At 40.3% G+C, this 16544-nt stretch overlaps 1 protein-coding gene across 2 annotated transcripts in view; it reads left to right on the top strand.

Annotated features, from left to right (window-relative positions):
- Positions 1 to 16544, top strand: part of dicer1 (dicer 1, ribonuclease type III) — a 115823-nt gene that overhangs the window by 917 nt on the left and 98362 nt on the right. The window contains exons 2-6 of one of the 2 annotated variants that reach the window (XM_086126957.1): positions 3646 to 3732; positions 3843 to 4040; positions 6389 to 6551; positions 9582 to 9712; positions 14640 to 14774. In XM_086126957.1, coding sequence (XP_085983083.1) covers positions 3927 to 4040; positions 6389 to 6551; positions 9582 to 9712; positions 14640 to 14774 — 543 coding nt within the window. In that variant the 5' untranslated portion in view covers positions 3646 to 3732; positions 3843 to 3926. Of the gene's footprint in view, positions 1 to 3645; positions 3733 to 3821; positions 4041 to 6388; positions 6552 to 9581; positions 9713 to 14639; positions 14775 to 16544 lie in introns of both variants that reach the window. The other variant, XM_086126958.1, reaches the window with a different exon arrangement.

Here is a 16544-nt window from a genome sequence, read left to right as displayed (position 1 = left end):
AAATTGATCAATTCTAAACATTAAATATAATGATAAATCAGAACTAAGTTGATAAATAGAGAAAGGAATTGAAATATCCATTATGAATACAAGAGAAAATTGACACAAGAGTGCCAGGGTGTTGATGTATATAATCTCGATACAAACCAAAAGTAGTAAAAATATCACGGTTAAGGGTAGAGTATGAGCCCTAATGGAGACTTCTTTCTTTCTTTTCTGATTGATATAAAAATGATTTATTAGATATAAACACATAACGGGGTAGGACTAGATACGTTTTTTACTTCTTCCTTCTCCCTTGAACATAATAACTGCGTTGAATGAAGACTGATTTCTTTCTTTTTACTATTTTATTTACCTTATTTTCTGTCAAATTATTACTGTATATGTTTTATGTTCAATAAACAAAACAAAACATGTAATGTATTCTGGGATGTTGCAGGTTTACAACATTGGCCCGATGTGGTAAATTAACGCCAAAAACAATAAGGCATGAAAACTAACTGTATTTGCATAGAGCATTTCAAAACAATGTTCCAAAGTACTTTACGGTGGAAGAATAACAACAAAACCAACTTGGTATAGATTAGGAACAATAACAATAACTTTTCATCCCCTACATCAACCAATATTGAGATATAATATCAATAATACTATATCGACGTCTCAAATCCTAATTGAGAAGGCCAGGTCAGAAGGTCACTTCTTCGTGTGGTTGGAAGAAACAATTTTTGTCCTTTGTAAAGCACAAAAGTACTTTGCACTTCAGACAGGCCATTTGTGTGTAGCCATTCTCGTACACTCTGCATCGTCCACGTTTATCAGCATGGATGGGAAAATGATCGAATCGATCTAGTCTGACCTCAACTGAAGGGGTTGTTTTTAGTTCTGGGCCATTCTTTATAACTGCATACAGGTTTGATTGGTCAGAAATAAGTTCAAACACGGATTCATCCATGAACTGATCAAAATACCACTTTGCACTTGGTATTTCATCTGGTGGAGGTGAGAATGCAGGTATTTGGAATGAAGGGTCTATGTCAGCTGCTGGGGGGGTTTCCTCTGCCTCCAAGAAAAAACTTTATTTAGTGTTGCTGGGCCGGGCTGAGGTTCATCATCTGGGACCCCAGTGTCATTGTCTGCTTGTACGTTATGAATGTCAACATCAAGTGTGTTTGTATTAGGTATTGCTATTGCTCCCAGTGTCTCATCATCATCAAGGCTGAAGTCAGACTCGTATTTCAGCAGGATTTTCACCAAAATCTGGACCACCAATTTCATCGTCTGAAATGGATTTTGTCTCAGATAAAGCATCATCAGGAAGGCAAACCATTTCAATGGCTTCTTTGAGTGAATAAGATCTTTGTCGGCCTGCCATAACGCACCACAAACCTGCAACCAGAGTATTCTGCAAGCTAGTTTACTAAAAAAGCTTCCAGTCCAACAAAGATATATACTAATATCTGCAATGGAATTTAGACTACATCAGTTTTGCTCACTGAACAGTCAAATGAACATCGCATTATGCCATTGCGTTTGATCAAATCTGCCTCTGATAGTGTGTAACTTCACTCCAAATTATTTCATTTTCCATAGGATGTACCCTCAATGACAACTCAAATCAATAAGTAAACACTGGTGATAGGAAAATAACCCTAGTATAGACTGTTGCTCAAAATATAGGTAAACTAGAAGACAAAGCATGTGGCATCCATTGGTACTAGTCTGGCCAAACGTTGCAAAGCTGCAACAATGAAATAGAGCTGCCCCTAGGGGGGAAACCCAGAGGGGATAAAGTCTACAAATTGGCATATACTGTATCTCAATACTGTCATGATTCAGCTTATACAGTATTGGTTTCAAAATAAAGGTGATTGGTAGCAATACGAATATGAAATGGATGCCTAGAAAATCTTTTCATGTGTACCCAAGAAGGAAGGCATGTTGAAAGTGAGAAAACTCGCCATCTAATGAGCTATTGGGGAAACTGTTTGTTGCTCATGCACAACGGAGGTCTGCAGTGGTACTTTTGAGTAAAAAAGGGCTCATAAATATGAATGTGGATTAATTAGGGGATTAGAATGTAGTTGTCTGCAACACCTGCCCTGAGAGGGTTAAAGAAAAAACAATTTATAAATAGCCGTTGGCTAATTTGGCAGCTTTTATTGTTTGTAAAGATGTAGATAATTAATGCTTAGCCTGTTTGATTGTCTGTGGTTTCTGCTGGAATTGTTCTAGACAATTTTTAAACGATTTTAAAGAATAATTAAATAATATGCCACATGATGTATTTTTTATTTGAAATTGCATGAAATTAACGGCAATTTACACATTTTGTGGAGTCACGCAATGCCCTGGGAAAGCGCAATTTGCCCCTACTTCCCTCCCCCAAAAAAACAGATTTTTTTTTTAAATAGCTCACTCATTTGTATTCTTTGGCTTTGACTCAGCATGACGCAGACTTAATCTTAGTTTTACTGTTTTTGTGCTGTCTACTGTGTTTGTTATTAATTTATTGTTCTATTGTTTATTGTTGTTTATATGATATTTGCTCCATGTACAGCACTTTGTATACAGCGGTAGTTGTTTTAAAGTGCTCTATAAATACAGTTGAGTTGATCAGTGATGTTATTGCAAGTAAGAAACATCACAGCTACCAGCATATTTAAAATATGTAAACAGTAGTAGTACTTTACATATTTGAGACAAAGATTACAACAGTACACATTTACTTCAGTGTTTCATGATAAAACCTTATACAGTAATTTCATCTGTGCTGTATGTTGCACACAGAGCACATTTGACAATAAAGTTGACTTGAACTTGAACTTAAACTTTTGCCTTGTACAGGCTAGCTTCACTTGGAGATTCTGGAGCTGGAGGTGCTACTTCGTCAGCGCCTCCAGCTCTGGTTTTTAAATTGGAGAAAAACATGGTGATGGGTTACGCAATGACGTTTATCTTGTCTTCTTATTCATTGGAATAGGTTTAAAGTCTCTTTTTTTAAAATCAGACAATGGTCTTTGTTTGAGTGAAGAAAAAAAAATGCTTACCAAGCTGACAGTTTCGACTGTCATTTCAGCCTTCGCCTCAGCTGTCAGTGTCAAGGCTGCAAACCAACTCTCCGGCGTCGCAGTTGAATCAATGTGTCCCTATTGGTGTCATCTCCGATGAACGTGCTTACACGCATCTAGCCGGGACGCATTGCTTTGGCAGTGGCAAGGGGTTGGAGCGCAGTTTAACTAATCCAAAAAAGTTATCATTTAAAAAAAAAAATTTTAAGCAAATCTCGAACACAACACTAAGATACGGTTTGCGAAACAGTCAATAGACAGGCAATGATGCACAGCCAGTTCGCTGACGGGATAAATCTACTCGTGCTCTCACTGGTCGATGTTGCGCCAGGAACCAAGCGTGCACCTTCTTTGAGTGGCCATGTACAAAGCCTCTGAGGCAAACCTTCTCTTTTGCGCAGCAACATGAAACAACACGTCTTTCCGCAATACGGGTGCCGATTAAATTTGTATTAGTTTAAAAAAAATGAAACACTGAAGCCGCAAAATTTATGTTACAATATGTATTTCAACCTTACAACGGCAGTATCACAAATGCAGTATTATGCAATCATGTATTTCTGTTCCTCAGGTGTGTTCATGGAAGAGTAAGGCATTAAGAGATTTAATCATGGAACCAAGATTAAGTGTTTCCTAATCCAGATTGTGTTCCAGATTTGTAAGTATATTTTTGGATAGATTTTGTTCAATAGTTTGAAATTCCAACGCTTAATTTTCTCTGCTCGCTGCTCTCTGCTTTTGATATAGTGTCCCAATCTCCTTTTTTAGTGAAGTTGTGGAAAATCCGATATGAAATAAAATAAAGTGGACAGCGGGAGGAGTTCTGCCCATTATTCTCCATCTCGTTGAAAAATGGCTGGCCTGAAGCTTGTCACCCCGGCCACATCTCCCATGGGGCCTTTTTTTGGACTTCCATGGCAACAGGAGGCTATTCACGATAATATCTATACACCCAGAAAATATCAGGCAAGTAGTTGTTGCTTGTTCATTGTGTTCACTGAATTTCAGTCATTTGCGTGATTTTGTATCAAGAGTCAATCGTGAGGCACATCTATTGGTTGGGTTTGTGGAAAAAGACACAGTTGCTCGTGTGTTGATATACAATGTACAATGAAACCTTCCAAGTCGAACACTATCCATTCGATAAAGCTAGTATATGTTTTGTTCCAAGTTCAAAACAACATCCATGAATAATCATCATACATCGCTCGAGAGAAGCTAATCATTATGTATTAATACTTAATGTTGGTATAGGGCCGAATCCTTGTACCTCCAAAATCATCACTTTTCAGGAGACATTACAGCATCAAAGAGAGCAAGCCATTTTCAACACTTGTAAAATTTACCCCCACGCACCGACCAATAGTACAGATTTGTGAAAAAATATTACATTGAATTGTGACATAGTTTTCAACCTGATGCAAGCAATAGGAAACAATCAATCAATCTTGACACACACACCCTTTTTTTTATAATGACAGAAAAGAAGTAATGAGGTGGTGATGCCACTACTGTGCTACTGTATGCACTTTAATCAAACTATTTATAGTGTATAGCACAGTGTTTTAATTTTGACAAGGAATTTTAATTTAGTTTTAGCTGTAGTCTTTTGACTAAAATTTAAGTTTTTTTTTCTAATTTAGTGAGCCGATTCTATTTTAGTTTGAATCCAATTTTATTGAACGAAAACAGAGAAATATTAGTCAACTAAATTAATAATTAATGTAGTCGATGTTTTCCTTCAGCATACATTAAAACTTTTAGCCAGAAAAGTATCACATGTATTTGTAAGTGTACTTGAAAACACAAGACACACATTGAACACAACTGTGTCTTGATTAAATTTAGTTGCAAGGAAGAATATTGAAATGTCAATATTGTGCTACCTTAAAAATTAGCAATTACTTTTCAACTGAATAAAAACAAACACGTGCATAATTGCCCCAGATTAATTACAATGAATGTAACCACGTTTGATCATCAATCTAAATAGAGTGCAGCACGCAGTCCTTGCTTCAACAATCCTGGTAACCACAGGAGGCTTTCATTTATTTACTTTGGTTCATTTTAACGAAAGCATTTAATGCTAATGAGAATTTTGCTCCATTACGCTTTCCCTGAGTGAGGTCACCTGTGACCTGAACACTCTCACAACGTTAGCGATGGCAGCATTATTTTCCTTAGAGTACATCTCAGGACTTACATTCTGCAGAGTCGCAAAAAAAATTTTGTGTTCTTCCCACGCATGACCGTTCCACATCCTTTACACTCAGTCAACCAATTTAGTGGTCGTCATAATATCAATGAATGACTTTTGTTTTTGTTTTCGTATGCGTTTCGTCTGAAAAAAACATTTGTGACAAAACGAATGACGAAACATTTGTCAGTGAAATTAACACTTAAATAGCACTTTTAATTAAAAAACTAAAACTCAGCCACTCGCACACCACCTCCACTGATCCACAAGGATACACACATAGGCTCTCTAAACATGAAAATTCCTTTGAGTGTGTGAGTGCAAACTCGTGGTCGGACGTTCTCCTTCAGGATTTTATGGTAGACAGCAGAATTTATTGACCCATCAATCACGGCAAGTTGTCCTTGTCCTGGGGAGCAAAGCAGCCCCAGCCCACCACACTGCCACCACCATGCTTCACTGTTGGCATAATGTTTTTTTTATCAAATGCTGCGCCATTTTTACACCAAATGTAATGGGCCGCACATCTTCTGAAAATGTTTGACTCATCAGTCCACAGAATATTTTTCCAAAAGTCTTGAGGATCATCAAGATGTCTTTTGGCAAACAAAAGATGACCCTCTGTGTTCTTTTTGGAAAGTAGTGGTTTTCGCCTAGGAACTCTCCATGGATGCCAATTTTAACCTATATTCTCATGTATGAACATGAAAATGTTCAATATTATCTGCTAACAAAAAATGTAAAAGGGTAAAATGATGCACTGCGTATCTGGGCTTTATTGACTCCTTAGCTGGCTGAATATTCCATTACACAACCCCAATTCCGGGTGTCTGTCTCAAAGGCGGCACACTTTTCACACGATGCATGTGTCACTCCCATATCCTGTACATTCGTCGCGCATACTGAGACATGAGAGATGCAACAATGCAAGAACACATTCTTACTCAAATCCCAAAATACTTAAAGGTATTCGACTTTGGGCGTTTCACCATATCAGACTTTATATTTTATGGAAATAAATTTTATGTCACAATTTCTTGTATTTGTGAATAAAGTTAGATTTTTGTTGCCATTTCTTTTTGAATATCTCATTAATGACTTGAATCTTCTTCCACAGGTTGAACTTCTTGAAGCAGCTCTTGAACATAACACTATTGTCTGCTTAAATACTGGCTCAGGAAAGACATTTATTGCAGTTCTCTTAACAAAGGAGCTCTCCCACCAAATTCGCGGACAATATCAAGAGGATGCGAAGAGAACTGTGTTTCTTGTCAACTCAGGTACTTGCCAAATGCAATTCATGCCATGTTTTTGTGTGTCCCAACTGCCATTTAGTTTAGTACTAAATGATCCGTTTTTTATAGCAGTTGTCTTATTACCACATATCATTTGGCTTTGTGGACAGAATGAATAAATAAATAAATATACATAAGTTGTTAAGCATCATTAAATACTGCTTAGGTTTATGGGAAAATGGACTTCGACGGCCCACAAGACTTGCCTGCAAAATCCAACAAGGTCATTCAGATGAGCCATATTTATTTAGTATTTTAGTATTTTGACTATAGTTTGCCTAAATTAGATATTGCATGAGTTCTGCCACAAAAAGAAAAATAGAAACATTTCTCTGCATGATGCAAACTACAAATTACTGTATAACAAGCATCAACTGATTAAATTAATGCCCTCTCTCATTGGATCAATAAATACTGAGCATAGTATCTTGGCAGGATTTCTTCTTGAGGATTTCATTACATTTTGAAAGTGGTCATAATGTGGCGGGTTGGTATATTGACACATTTGTGCGACTTTTTTGAAGTTTTATCCAATCTGTATTTACAAAACCTATTCCAATGAATTTGGAACTTCGTGTTAAACATGAAGAAAAACAGAATACAACAAATTCCAAATCATGTTCAACTTATGTTTAATTGAATATACTACAAAGACGTATTTCATGATCAAACTGATGAACTTTTTCTTTTTAGCAAATAATCGTTACCGTATCATTTTATGGCTGCAACATGTTCCAAAAAAGCTGTGGCAAAAAAGACTGACAAAGTTGAGGAATGCTCATCGAACACCCGTTTTCGAACATCCCGCAGGTGAACAGGCTAACAAGCAAGTGGGGTGCCATGAATGGGTATAAAACGAGCTTCCCTGAATTGCTCAGTCATTCGCAAGCAAAGATGGGGCAATGTTCACCTCTTTTTAAACAAATGCTTGTGAAAATAGTCAAACAGTTAAGGGACAATGTTCCTCATTGTACAATTGCAAGGAATTTAGGGATTTCATCATCTAGGGTCCATAATATCATCAAAAGGTTAGAGAATCTGAAGAAATCACTGCCATGTGAGCAGCAAAGCTGAAAACCAACTTTGAATGCCCGTGACCTTCGAGCCCTCAGACGGAACTGCCTCAAAAACTGACGTCAATGTGTAAAGGATATCACCACATGCACGTTTGGAACACTTCAGGTAAACCATTGTCAGTCAATACAGTTTGGCACCACATCCATATCTCCAACTTAAAACTCAACTCGACAATGCAAAGCAAAGGCATTTATAAGACCGTTATGGTGGCCGGCTTCACTTTGCTAACGTTCACGGAAACAGCGGTGATGGTGGTGGCGGCGTCAGCCGAACGCGGGCACGCTGCCGATGGGATAGTCAGCTTGGTCTCATTGTGCCGACTCTTGAACGGTGTGTCAGAATATGTGAAAGCGGTCTGTTCTGCAAACAAAGTTGGGCACCGTACCACTGCCCTTAACTGCTAAATCAGCGAGGGTATCGCAGTATAAGTTATAGGGGGGCAATTACATTATAGTATAATATAAAATTTTAAGCTATTACACGTACTGCTCTATTTTACAAGGTGCTAATAACTTTTCATTATTTGGTCCAGTAAAATTTCAGAAAGTAAAGAAAAAGTTTTTGCCCCGATCCCCAATTAGCTGAAAACGACCTGATCACCTCCGATTTCCGGTCATGTACCGTAAATTCCGGGCTACAGACCGCACCTGAATAAGAGCCGCATGCTCAGATTTATGAAGAAAAATCAATTTTGGAAATGTATGCGCCACACCGTAATATAAGCCGCTGGCCAATGAGGAGGCGGGGGTTCGCTTCGGAGTCCCTGCTGCCGTGGAGCGCCTCCGGGTGCGGGCCCCTACCGAACCCCCGCAGGAAAAAAACGCTAAATTTCTTAAGGTGAAAATAATCTCATATTTTTACGAGCATGATAAATGCATTTGCACAACGAAATTACGCTGAAACACATAATAAGAGGCCAGACAAAGAGAGATCTTGATGCGCATCTGCGTAATTACGAGGAGAAATACTGCAGCCCACTAGGCTTTAAATAGAATAATGCAAATCATATAAATGGGAAAAGATATACGAAATTATTTCTATAGTCAGCCGCTTAAAAAGGATCATCGTTGGCAGCTTTAGGCCTGATGCTGCGCGGCTCAAAACGCAGGTAAAATGTGTTCTCTCGTGGCCGCTTGTTTTCAGTATGACGGGGAGTCACCTTTTTTATTTACAGTCAGAGTGAGAGGCAAATCAAATGTCAGAGGGTCTTCGTCCATATTTATTATTTCATCTGGGCTGATGGAATTCTCCGCTATCTTTGTTTGTGTGAATGTGCGGAACAAAGCAAGTTTGTCCTCGTAATTGGGAGGGAGCTGCTGTCATAACGTCATGCGTGCCCTAATAGACAGGCTTCCATTTCATGAATCGATAACACCACGACAGCCCACCTTTAAAAGCTTTGGTTGTCTTTTTACACTGGCTCAGTTCTTCTTGCCGGAGCCTCCACCTTCGCACCATCGACTCGTCTTTGCCAAGATTACGGGCAGCAGCTCGATTTCCTTCTTTAACTGCCAGAGTGATCACTTTTAGTTTAAAAGCTGCATCACCCCCGCTACGGCAAAAAGAGCGGAAGTTGTGATGAGTCATACAATCTCATTGGACCTCAGTGAAAGACTCAGTCATTTTATTGGTCCATGTTCTTCCCGCGATGGAAAAAAAATAATTAAAAAGCTGCTTCATATTACATGCCGCAGTGTTGAAAGTATGGAAAAAAAGTAGCTGCTTGTAATCCAGAATTTACGGTAATTGGATTGGACATTCCTGGTGAATTTCCTTTCTTTTTTCTTTTTTTTGTCTTTTTTTTTTATTGTGACCTCCATCTGTTTATGAAAATAATTGTGGTTTTGTGCTGAAGATGGCTGTGTCCTGATACTTATAAATAATAATGTTTTCATTTTTTGGGATGTAAATTTAAAATTAGTCATGGTTTTTGTGCAGCCTTGGCTGTTGTTCAGCAAGCAGCTGCAGTCAGAACTCACTCTGACCTCCAAGTGGGAGAGTACTCAGATGTGGAAGAGACTTCAACGTGGACTTACCATCAGTGGAGTGAAAAGATAATCAAGCAACAGGTATGTGGATTCCGCTTTATTTCTGATTAGCTGTCTATCCCTCGAAATAAGAGTCTGGTGTCTGACAGCAGAGATCGTAGGTTGATCGTGTCTTTTATCCGGTTGGTTTCAAATATTGCAGCAACTTAAAAACAAAAAGCTACAATAGTGGCTGTGGTTTCATTGTGCATACACTATATGGAGCGACGCTAAAAGAAATACTATACAATACAGCTTTATTGATGTAGAGCCTTCGCAACCGCTGCAGCTTTAACAAAGCACTTTACAGAACTTTTAAAATACTTGTCCAAGAAATCAGAATATTGATCCATATGTAGCTCCATCAGGATGTAACATGAAGCCTGACACAAAGTCCATAAAAATACAAGGTTTGTTCATTGGCAAGCTGGAAGAACTGGTCACCAACACGGACATGAAACTTGTAAATACAAATGGCATGACAAAACAATAAATGAAAAACAAACGTTATGAGGACAATTGATTCAACAAAAAGGCACACACACAAACCTGGTGGGTTCACATCCACAAGGGGCTAAATATCCTTAGAAGTCTTGCTTGTCTCCTTCCTTCGTTTAGTCAGAAGTTAACTGTGCTTCTGGTATTATCTTCGTTTCAAAATGGCTTCACAGAGGTCAAAATTTTTTTGTCTGTTTGAGTATGTGTTAGCGAAAGCACATGTGAATTTGTGTCGGGCAGAACCCTTTTACGTTACATTTGGTTCCTGCTAAGAATCACCACGAAATAGCATAGGAACACCAATGGAGAAACAACTCAATGGGGACTATAAAGAGACTGTAACTCACACCATATATAAGGCGCATCGGATTATTGAATGCTCTTAGGTGTGTCTCATAGTACGGAAAATACTGTCCATTCATTTGCCTGGAGTATCCTCCATGTCAGTGGTCCCCAACCACAGTGGTCCCCGTATAGGTGAATTTATATATATATATACAGTAAATATTCTCTAGTACGGACTCGTGTTTGCGCTGTCCAATTTGTCCTGATAACAGAAATTCCTCATTTGGGAAATGAGCATGGTACATGTCCTTTATGAACCTACAAGTATGTTGACAAAATGCACGTGTAAAACACAATCAATAAAATACAAAAATATAGTGTCCAAAAACTGTTTATATAACAAAAACTGCAATACAGGTGCATCCCAAAAAAATCACAACAGTAAAATACGTACAGTATTTAAATGTTTATTTTTTTCTGTCTTGGGAAAAAAATGTGTATTTTGGATTGTTTTGTTGGATGCATTCTTTGGTTTATGACAATGTTTGCCTGCGTGTTATACAGTTTTCTTGCTAGTTGCAAGTAACTGTCCCGTTGATCACCGATGTCTGGTAATTCTTGTGCATACTGAAGGATTTTTGTTGCCATTTGCATTGCTTCCTTGCTGGATGGTGGCTTGTCATCAGGAGTTGAATCGATGCCTTGTTTTTTAAAGTTTCGTAGATTTGCGTCTTTCCGACTCCACGTGTCTACTGGATCTTTTTAACTTTGTGTCCAGCCTCGCTCAAACGGATGCATTTCACTCGCTCCGCTCCAGTCGTTACAGTTCTTCTACGTTTCGATGCGATGATCTACACGACGTAAGTGAATAAAGTTAAAATCTTTCGCAATTACAGTAAAACATACGCCAATAAAAAGTCGCTTACATGTCTTCGTTTCGAATCTGATAAATGAAAACGGCGAAGCGAACATGTTTCTTCGGTCATGTCGAGTGGGTGCTGCTTTTAAGCTAGTGCCGCGTTCTCCAGGACGTAAGTGAATAAAGTTAAAATCATTCACAATTACAGTAAAACGCACGGCAATAAAAACTCATCGTCGTTTAGAATCTGATGATCGAAAAATGCGAAGTGAAAACAGCGTTGTGTCTTTTCCGTCGCATCGGGTGGGGGTTGCGTGTATTTAAGCTCCGGTGGCATTACACCTCCAGCCGGGTTACGGGTAGTGGAATTTCCGCTTACGCAAGTTCCGGTAACACGTAATATCGTAGTCAAAATGTTAATGCATAGGTTTTTATTCCGGGTGAAGGATATTTCTTTCCATAGAATTCCGGGGATGGGAATATTTACTGTATATATAAAAAAAGAATCCTCGTCTCACCGCTCGGGTGGTGTCCGTTCCTCATTCAGCTTGGGTCCTCTACCAGAGGCCAGGAAGCTTGAGGGTTCTGCGCAATATCCTTGCTGTTCCCAGCACTGCACATTTCTGGACTGAGATCTAGTTTGGGGGTCACTGCCCCGGGTGCTCCGACCACCACAGGCTCCTCTCTGAGCCCTTGGTATTTCTCGAGTTTCTCGTGTTCCTTCTTTCTGATGTTTCCATCACTTGGGACCGCTACATCCACTACAACGGCTTTCCTCTGCCCGTTATCTATGATCACAATATCTGGTTGGTTCGCCATTACCATCTTGTCAGTCTGGATCTGGAAGTCTCACAGGATCTTCGCTCTGTCATTCTCCACCACCTTCGGAGGTGTTTCCCATTTTGACCTTGGGGTTTCCAGTCCATACTCCGCACAGATGTTTCGGTAGACGAAGCCAGCCACCTGGTTATGGCGTTCCATGTAGGCTTTCCCTGCCAGCATCTTACACCCTGCAGTTATGTGTTGGATCGTCTCAGGTGCCTCTTTGCACAACCTACACCTTGGGTCTTGTCTGGTGTGGTATATCTGGGCCTCAATGGCTCTGGTGCTCAGGGCCTGCTCCTGAGCAGCCAGGATGAGTGCCTCTGTGCTGTCCTTCAGGCCAGCCCTCTCTAGCCACTGATAGGACTTCTTGAGATCGGCCACTTCAGTTATGGTCCGGTGGTACATCCCGTGTAGGGGCTTGTCCTCCCATGATGGTCCCTCTTCCAGCGCCTCATCTTCTGTTCCCCATTGTCTGAGACATTCTCTGAGTACGTCATCCGTTGGAGCCTTCTCCTTGATGTATTCATGGAGCTTGGATGTTTCATCCTGGACAGTGGCTCTCACACTCACGAGTCCCCGGCCTCCTTCCTTTCGGCCTGTGTACAGTCTCAGGGTGCTGGATTTGGGATGGAACCCGCCATGCATGGTTCGGAGCTTTCGGGTCTTAACGTCCGTGGTCTGAATCTCTTCCTTTGGCCACCTTATTATTCCTGCAGGGTATCTGATCACTGGCAGGGCATAGCTGTTTATTGCCCGGGTCTTATTCTTGCCATTGAGCTTGCCTTCAAAATAAGATGCGCTCGCAAATAAAAAGTACATGAAAAATACTCCTCATCATCGTCGCTCATTATGCAGAGTGAGTGGGCTTGGTGCATGTGAATCTCCCGTTGAGATAAATTCATATTTAAAATAGGACTCCTGATACTGCCTATTAAATGTAGCCTTCTCTTTCTTGTAAGTCGTAGGCTCCTCTTCTGTCTCCTGGCTGGGCCTTTTCCCCTTCCCAAAAGAAACTTTTCAAAGACGTTTGCTTTTTATTCATTTTACTAGATCCTGGGTTTCATTTCCTATCACGTGACTAAGAAGCGCGCATTCACCTGCGTCAAGAGTAACATAATACCGACTGATATAACAGAGAATACGGTAATTTTTCAAAATAAAACATCCATCACATTCCAAAATTAATAAAACGGAAGGAATGTAAGTTATTTATTCTTTCTGTGCGGCCTGGCACCAAATGACCGGTCCGCGGCCTGACAGTTGGGGACCCCTGAAGTAGAGGACCGATTTATTTAACTAACGGGTCATCTTAAGGCAATAGCACCCCCCAGTGGAACCACACAGTGCACTATCAATTTCAAGAGTGGTCAAACCCCATAGACAAACAAACAAAAACAACAACAATATCCAACACTTAATCTGATATTCCCACTTGGTACCGAGGTTTTAAGGTCTCTGACTGAGGCAGGCCTGTTCAATGTAAAAGTAATGTCACCAGCGGGCCGCGCAAATGGCGTCCTCCCTCTCCAACACGCGTGGAGTTATGTACTCACCACGCCATGGGTTACCGTCTGTTCATAAAAGCCGCTTCCAACTGGTGGTGGAAGCAGGGTTTTGGGGAGCCAAACTGACTCAAGGTAAAAAAAAAAAATTAAAAATCCCACGCCGTCCTCAACGCGTACCTCGTTTATTCCTCCAAGACGTCCTCAGTGACAGGGGGTTACGATCCGTCGAGTTCAGTTCTGTCCTCAACCATCTGATCAATAATCAAGTATTTTACAAAACTGATCCGACGTGACCAGACGTCACAGTCAAATTAGTGCGGACAAAAGATCTAGTTTGACGACACCATGTAGTCCCGGTGAGAAAGCACAGGTCCTCCATGCACAAGCGGCCGGTGCGCTACATATATATGTAGCCCCTGGGTTATTTTATGTGCGGCTCTTGGGTAATTCCGCTGGTCCGTCAAGGGCAATAGCACAGGTGGTGATAATTGACCACCTGGTAAAGGGGCGGAGGAGTGGGCGTGTTATGGAGGAGGAAATGTTTGTTAGCCACCGTCCGCTTATATCTATCTGTTTGGTGCATTGGCAGGACCCTTTCTCGTCTCAAATTTTGCAAATGGAATAACCTCTAGGAAATCAATTGTTACTTGAGAGATATTTGAGATATTCTGTAAACAGCATGTTGGGGTGGTATCTCTACAGCCTTACGCTGTGGCGCGAGATGATGACGGGTTCCCGATCACTCAGAAGAAAAATCTGTCGAATTCTCTACTTTTATATTTCCATACACTTGAGAATGCAATAATCTAAAGTCACAAAAAGTAGTCTGAAGAACTGCCCTCAAGCCAGTGATGGCTTTGGCTATGTATCTAAATAGGCGATTGAGTCAGATAAGTTGCACCTCAAACTTAATTTGTTTCTGTGACAGATCTGGAAAAACGTGATTCTTCACATTGACATATTTTTTTTCCTGTCATTCTGATTTCATATGTTGTAGGTGCTGGTAATGACTTGCCATATATTCCTGCATATACTGAGGAATCAAATCTTACCCTTGACAAAAATCAACTTGTTGGTTTTTGACGATTGTCATCTTGCCATCACCAATCACCCCTACTGTGAGATAATGAAGGTGAGTGTGTAAGTGTTACAAAATAATGTAATGTAATCAGACTTTGAAGGGTTTGTGTGTTCATTTTGTCTGGAATTTTTATGATTACTTAGGTAAATTGGGCCTGGTACACAAATTCAGATTTTTCAAGTCGTAAATGATTGTTTTCGCTGCTGTGGGGTGGAGTCCTCGTACCTCCAGAGTCACCACTTTTCAGGAGACCCCAAAATGAGTTTTTTTCTTTTTAAATTAACACTGTATCATCAAAAAGAGCAACATTTTAGATGAGTCAATAATTTGTAAAAAATAACACCCGTTTGGACTGACCAATTGATAAGATCTGTGGGAAACAATATGACTTGTCAACTTGTGACATAGGAGGTTCCCAACGACATGTTAGAGACCCCACACACAATTCCAATAATCTCAGGACACATGTTCCTTCAAATAGAAAGAAGAACAGAAAACTCTGTCAGGGCACCTGTTTGACTGTCTGCATTCTGTTCCACATCATACTTCATGGGGTCATGACTCCAGAGACATCGTCTTTCCTCACACACAAAGATTTGGGGTGGAAATACTGAATATATGCTATATATATAGCTCGGACCTTATCGGGACAACTCCAGTTTTGACACATACATGTCAGAAAGATCATTTCAGAGGGAAATCTTAACACATAAGAAAAGCTGGTCCATTAAAGCCACGTTTTAGCATTGTGTTCAACCAGGACACAACCCTCTAATAATGGAGGCTACTCGGGGGGCTCGAGAGCAGGGGTGTTCAAAGTCGGTCCTCAGGGGCCGCCGTCCTACCTGTTTTCCAGCTCTCCCGGCTGCAACACACCTGATTCAGATGATGACTTATCAGCCATCTCTGAAGCAGCATTAGAACGACCCTGATTATTTGAATCAGGTGTGTTGCTCCCGAGAGAGCTGGAAAACAGGCAGGACGGCAGCCCCTGAGGACCGACTTTGGACACCCCTGATCTAGAGTAACTTTTTGTGGTTCAACTGGTGTGCCAAACTTTTTTCTTTTTTTTTTTTCTTGGTTGCGCAACCGGGAAAGTTAGTTGCACCAACATTTTTGACCACATTACATTCACAGAGCTGCCAAGCTATAGAAGTTCACTTTTGGAACAGTTCATTTTAATTTTCCTTCTCTTAAAATTCTATCTAAGACCATTGTAGCAGGACTGCACGTAGGAGTCTTTTATTGAATGGATATTTAATAATATCATAGACAGACAGACAGACACACACACACTTTTTCAAATAAATGCAAGACCCCAACTAATGGCTAAAGGTCATTTTCAGGTGTAGACATTGAAGGACCAAAATAAAAACGAAGTATTAAAAATATCACTCACCAAGCTACACTTCAACAAGCCATTGCTCATTGCTGTTTATATTCCAACAAGTATTAACTACTATTCTGACAGTAATGCCAAAGTGCAGTGTCAGGGCTTTTATCCATTACATCCAGTAGTTCCAGTTCAGCCATTTTGTGTTATGAATCTGATCCTGGAAGTAGAGAGGCATTAGCTCAGAAGCCCCGCTTTTGTTTACGTTTTCTCTACTGCCAAATCTGACAAGAATCCATGCAGGTCCCGCTGGTCGCGCTCTTGTCCGGGATGTTGAAAGTGCGGTAATATGTCATGAGACCGAGTCAATTTGTTCTGTAATCCAATGTTGATTAAATCCACATGATTACAGTATCTATCAGCAAAGTTAAAAAGTACATTTCAAAAGGAAAAGGCACAGTTCGTCATCACTCTCCGGAGGCCGCCGG

This window comes from Hippocampus guttulatus, chromosome 13 (genome assembly GCF_054856545.1).
Source record: "Hippocampus guttulatus isolate MCC_2025c chromosome 13, RoL_Hgut_1.0, whole genome shotgun sequence".
Classification (NCBI taxonomy): domain Eukaryota; kingdom Metazoa; phylum Chordata; class Actinopteri; order Syngnathiformes; family Syngnathidae; genus Hippocampus; species Hippocampus guttulatus.
Note: the sequence above shows the minus strand (reverse complement) of the source record. Positions and strands in the feature narration are given on the sequence as shown.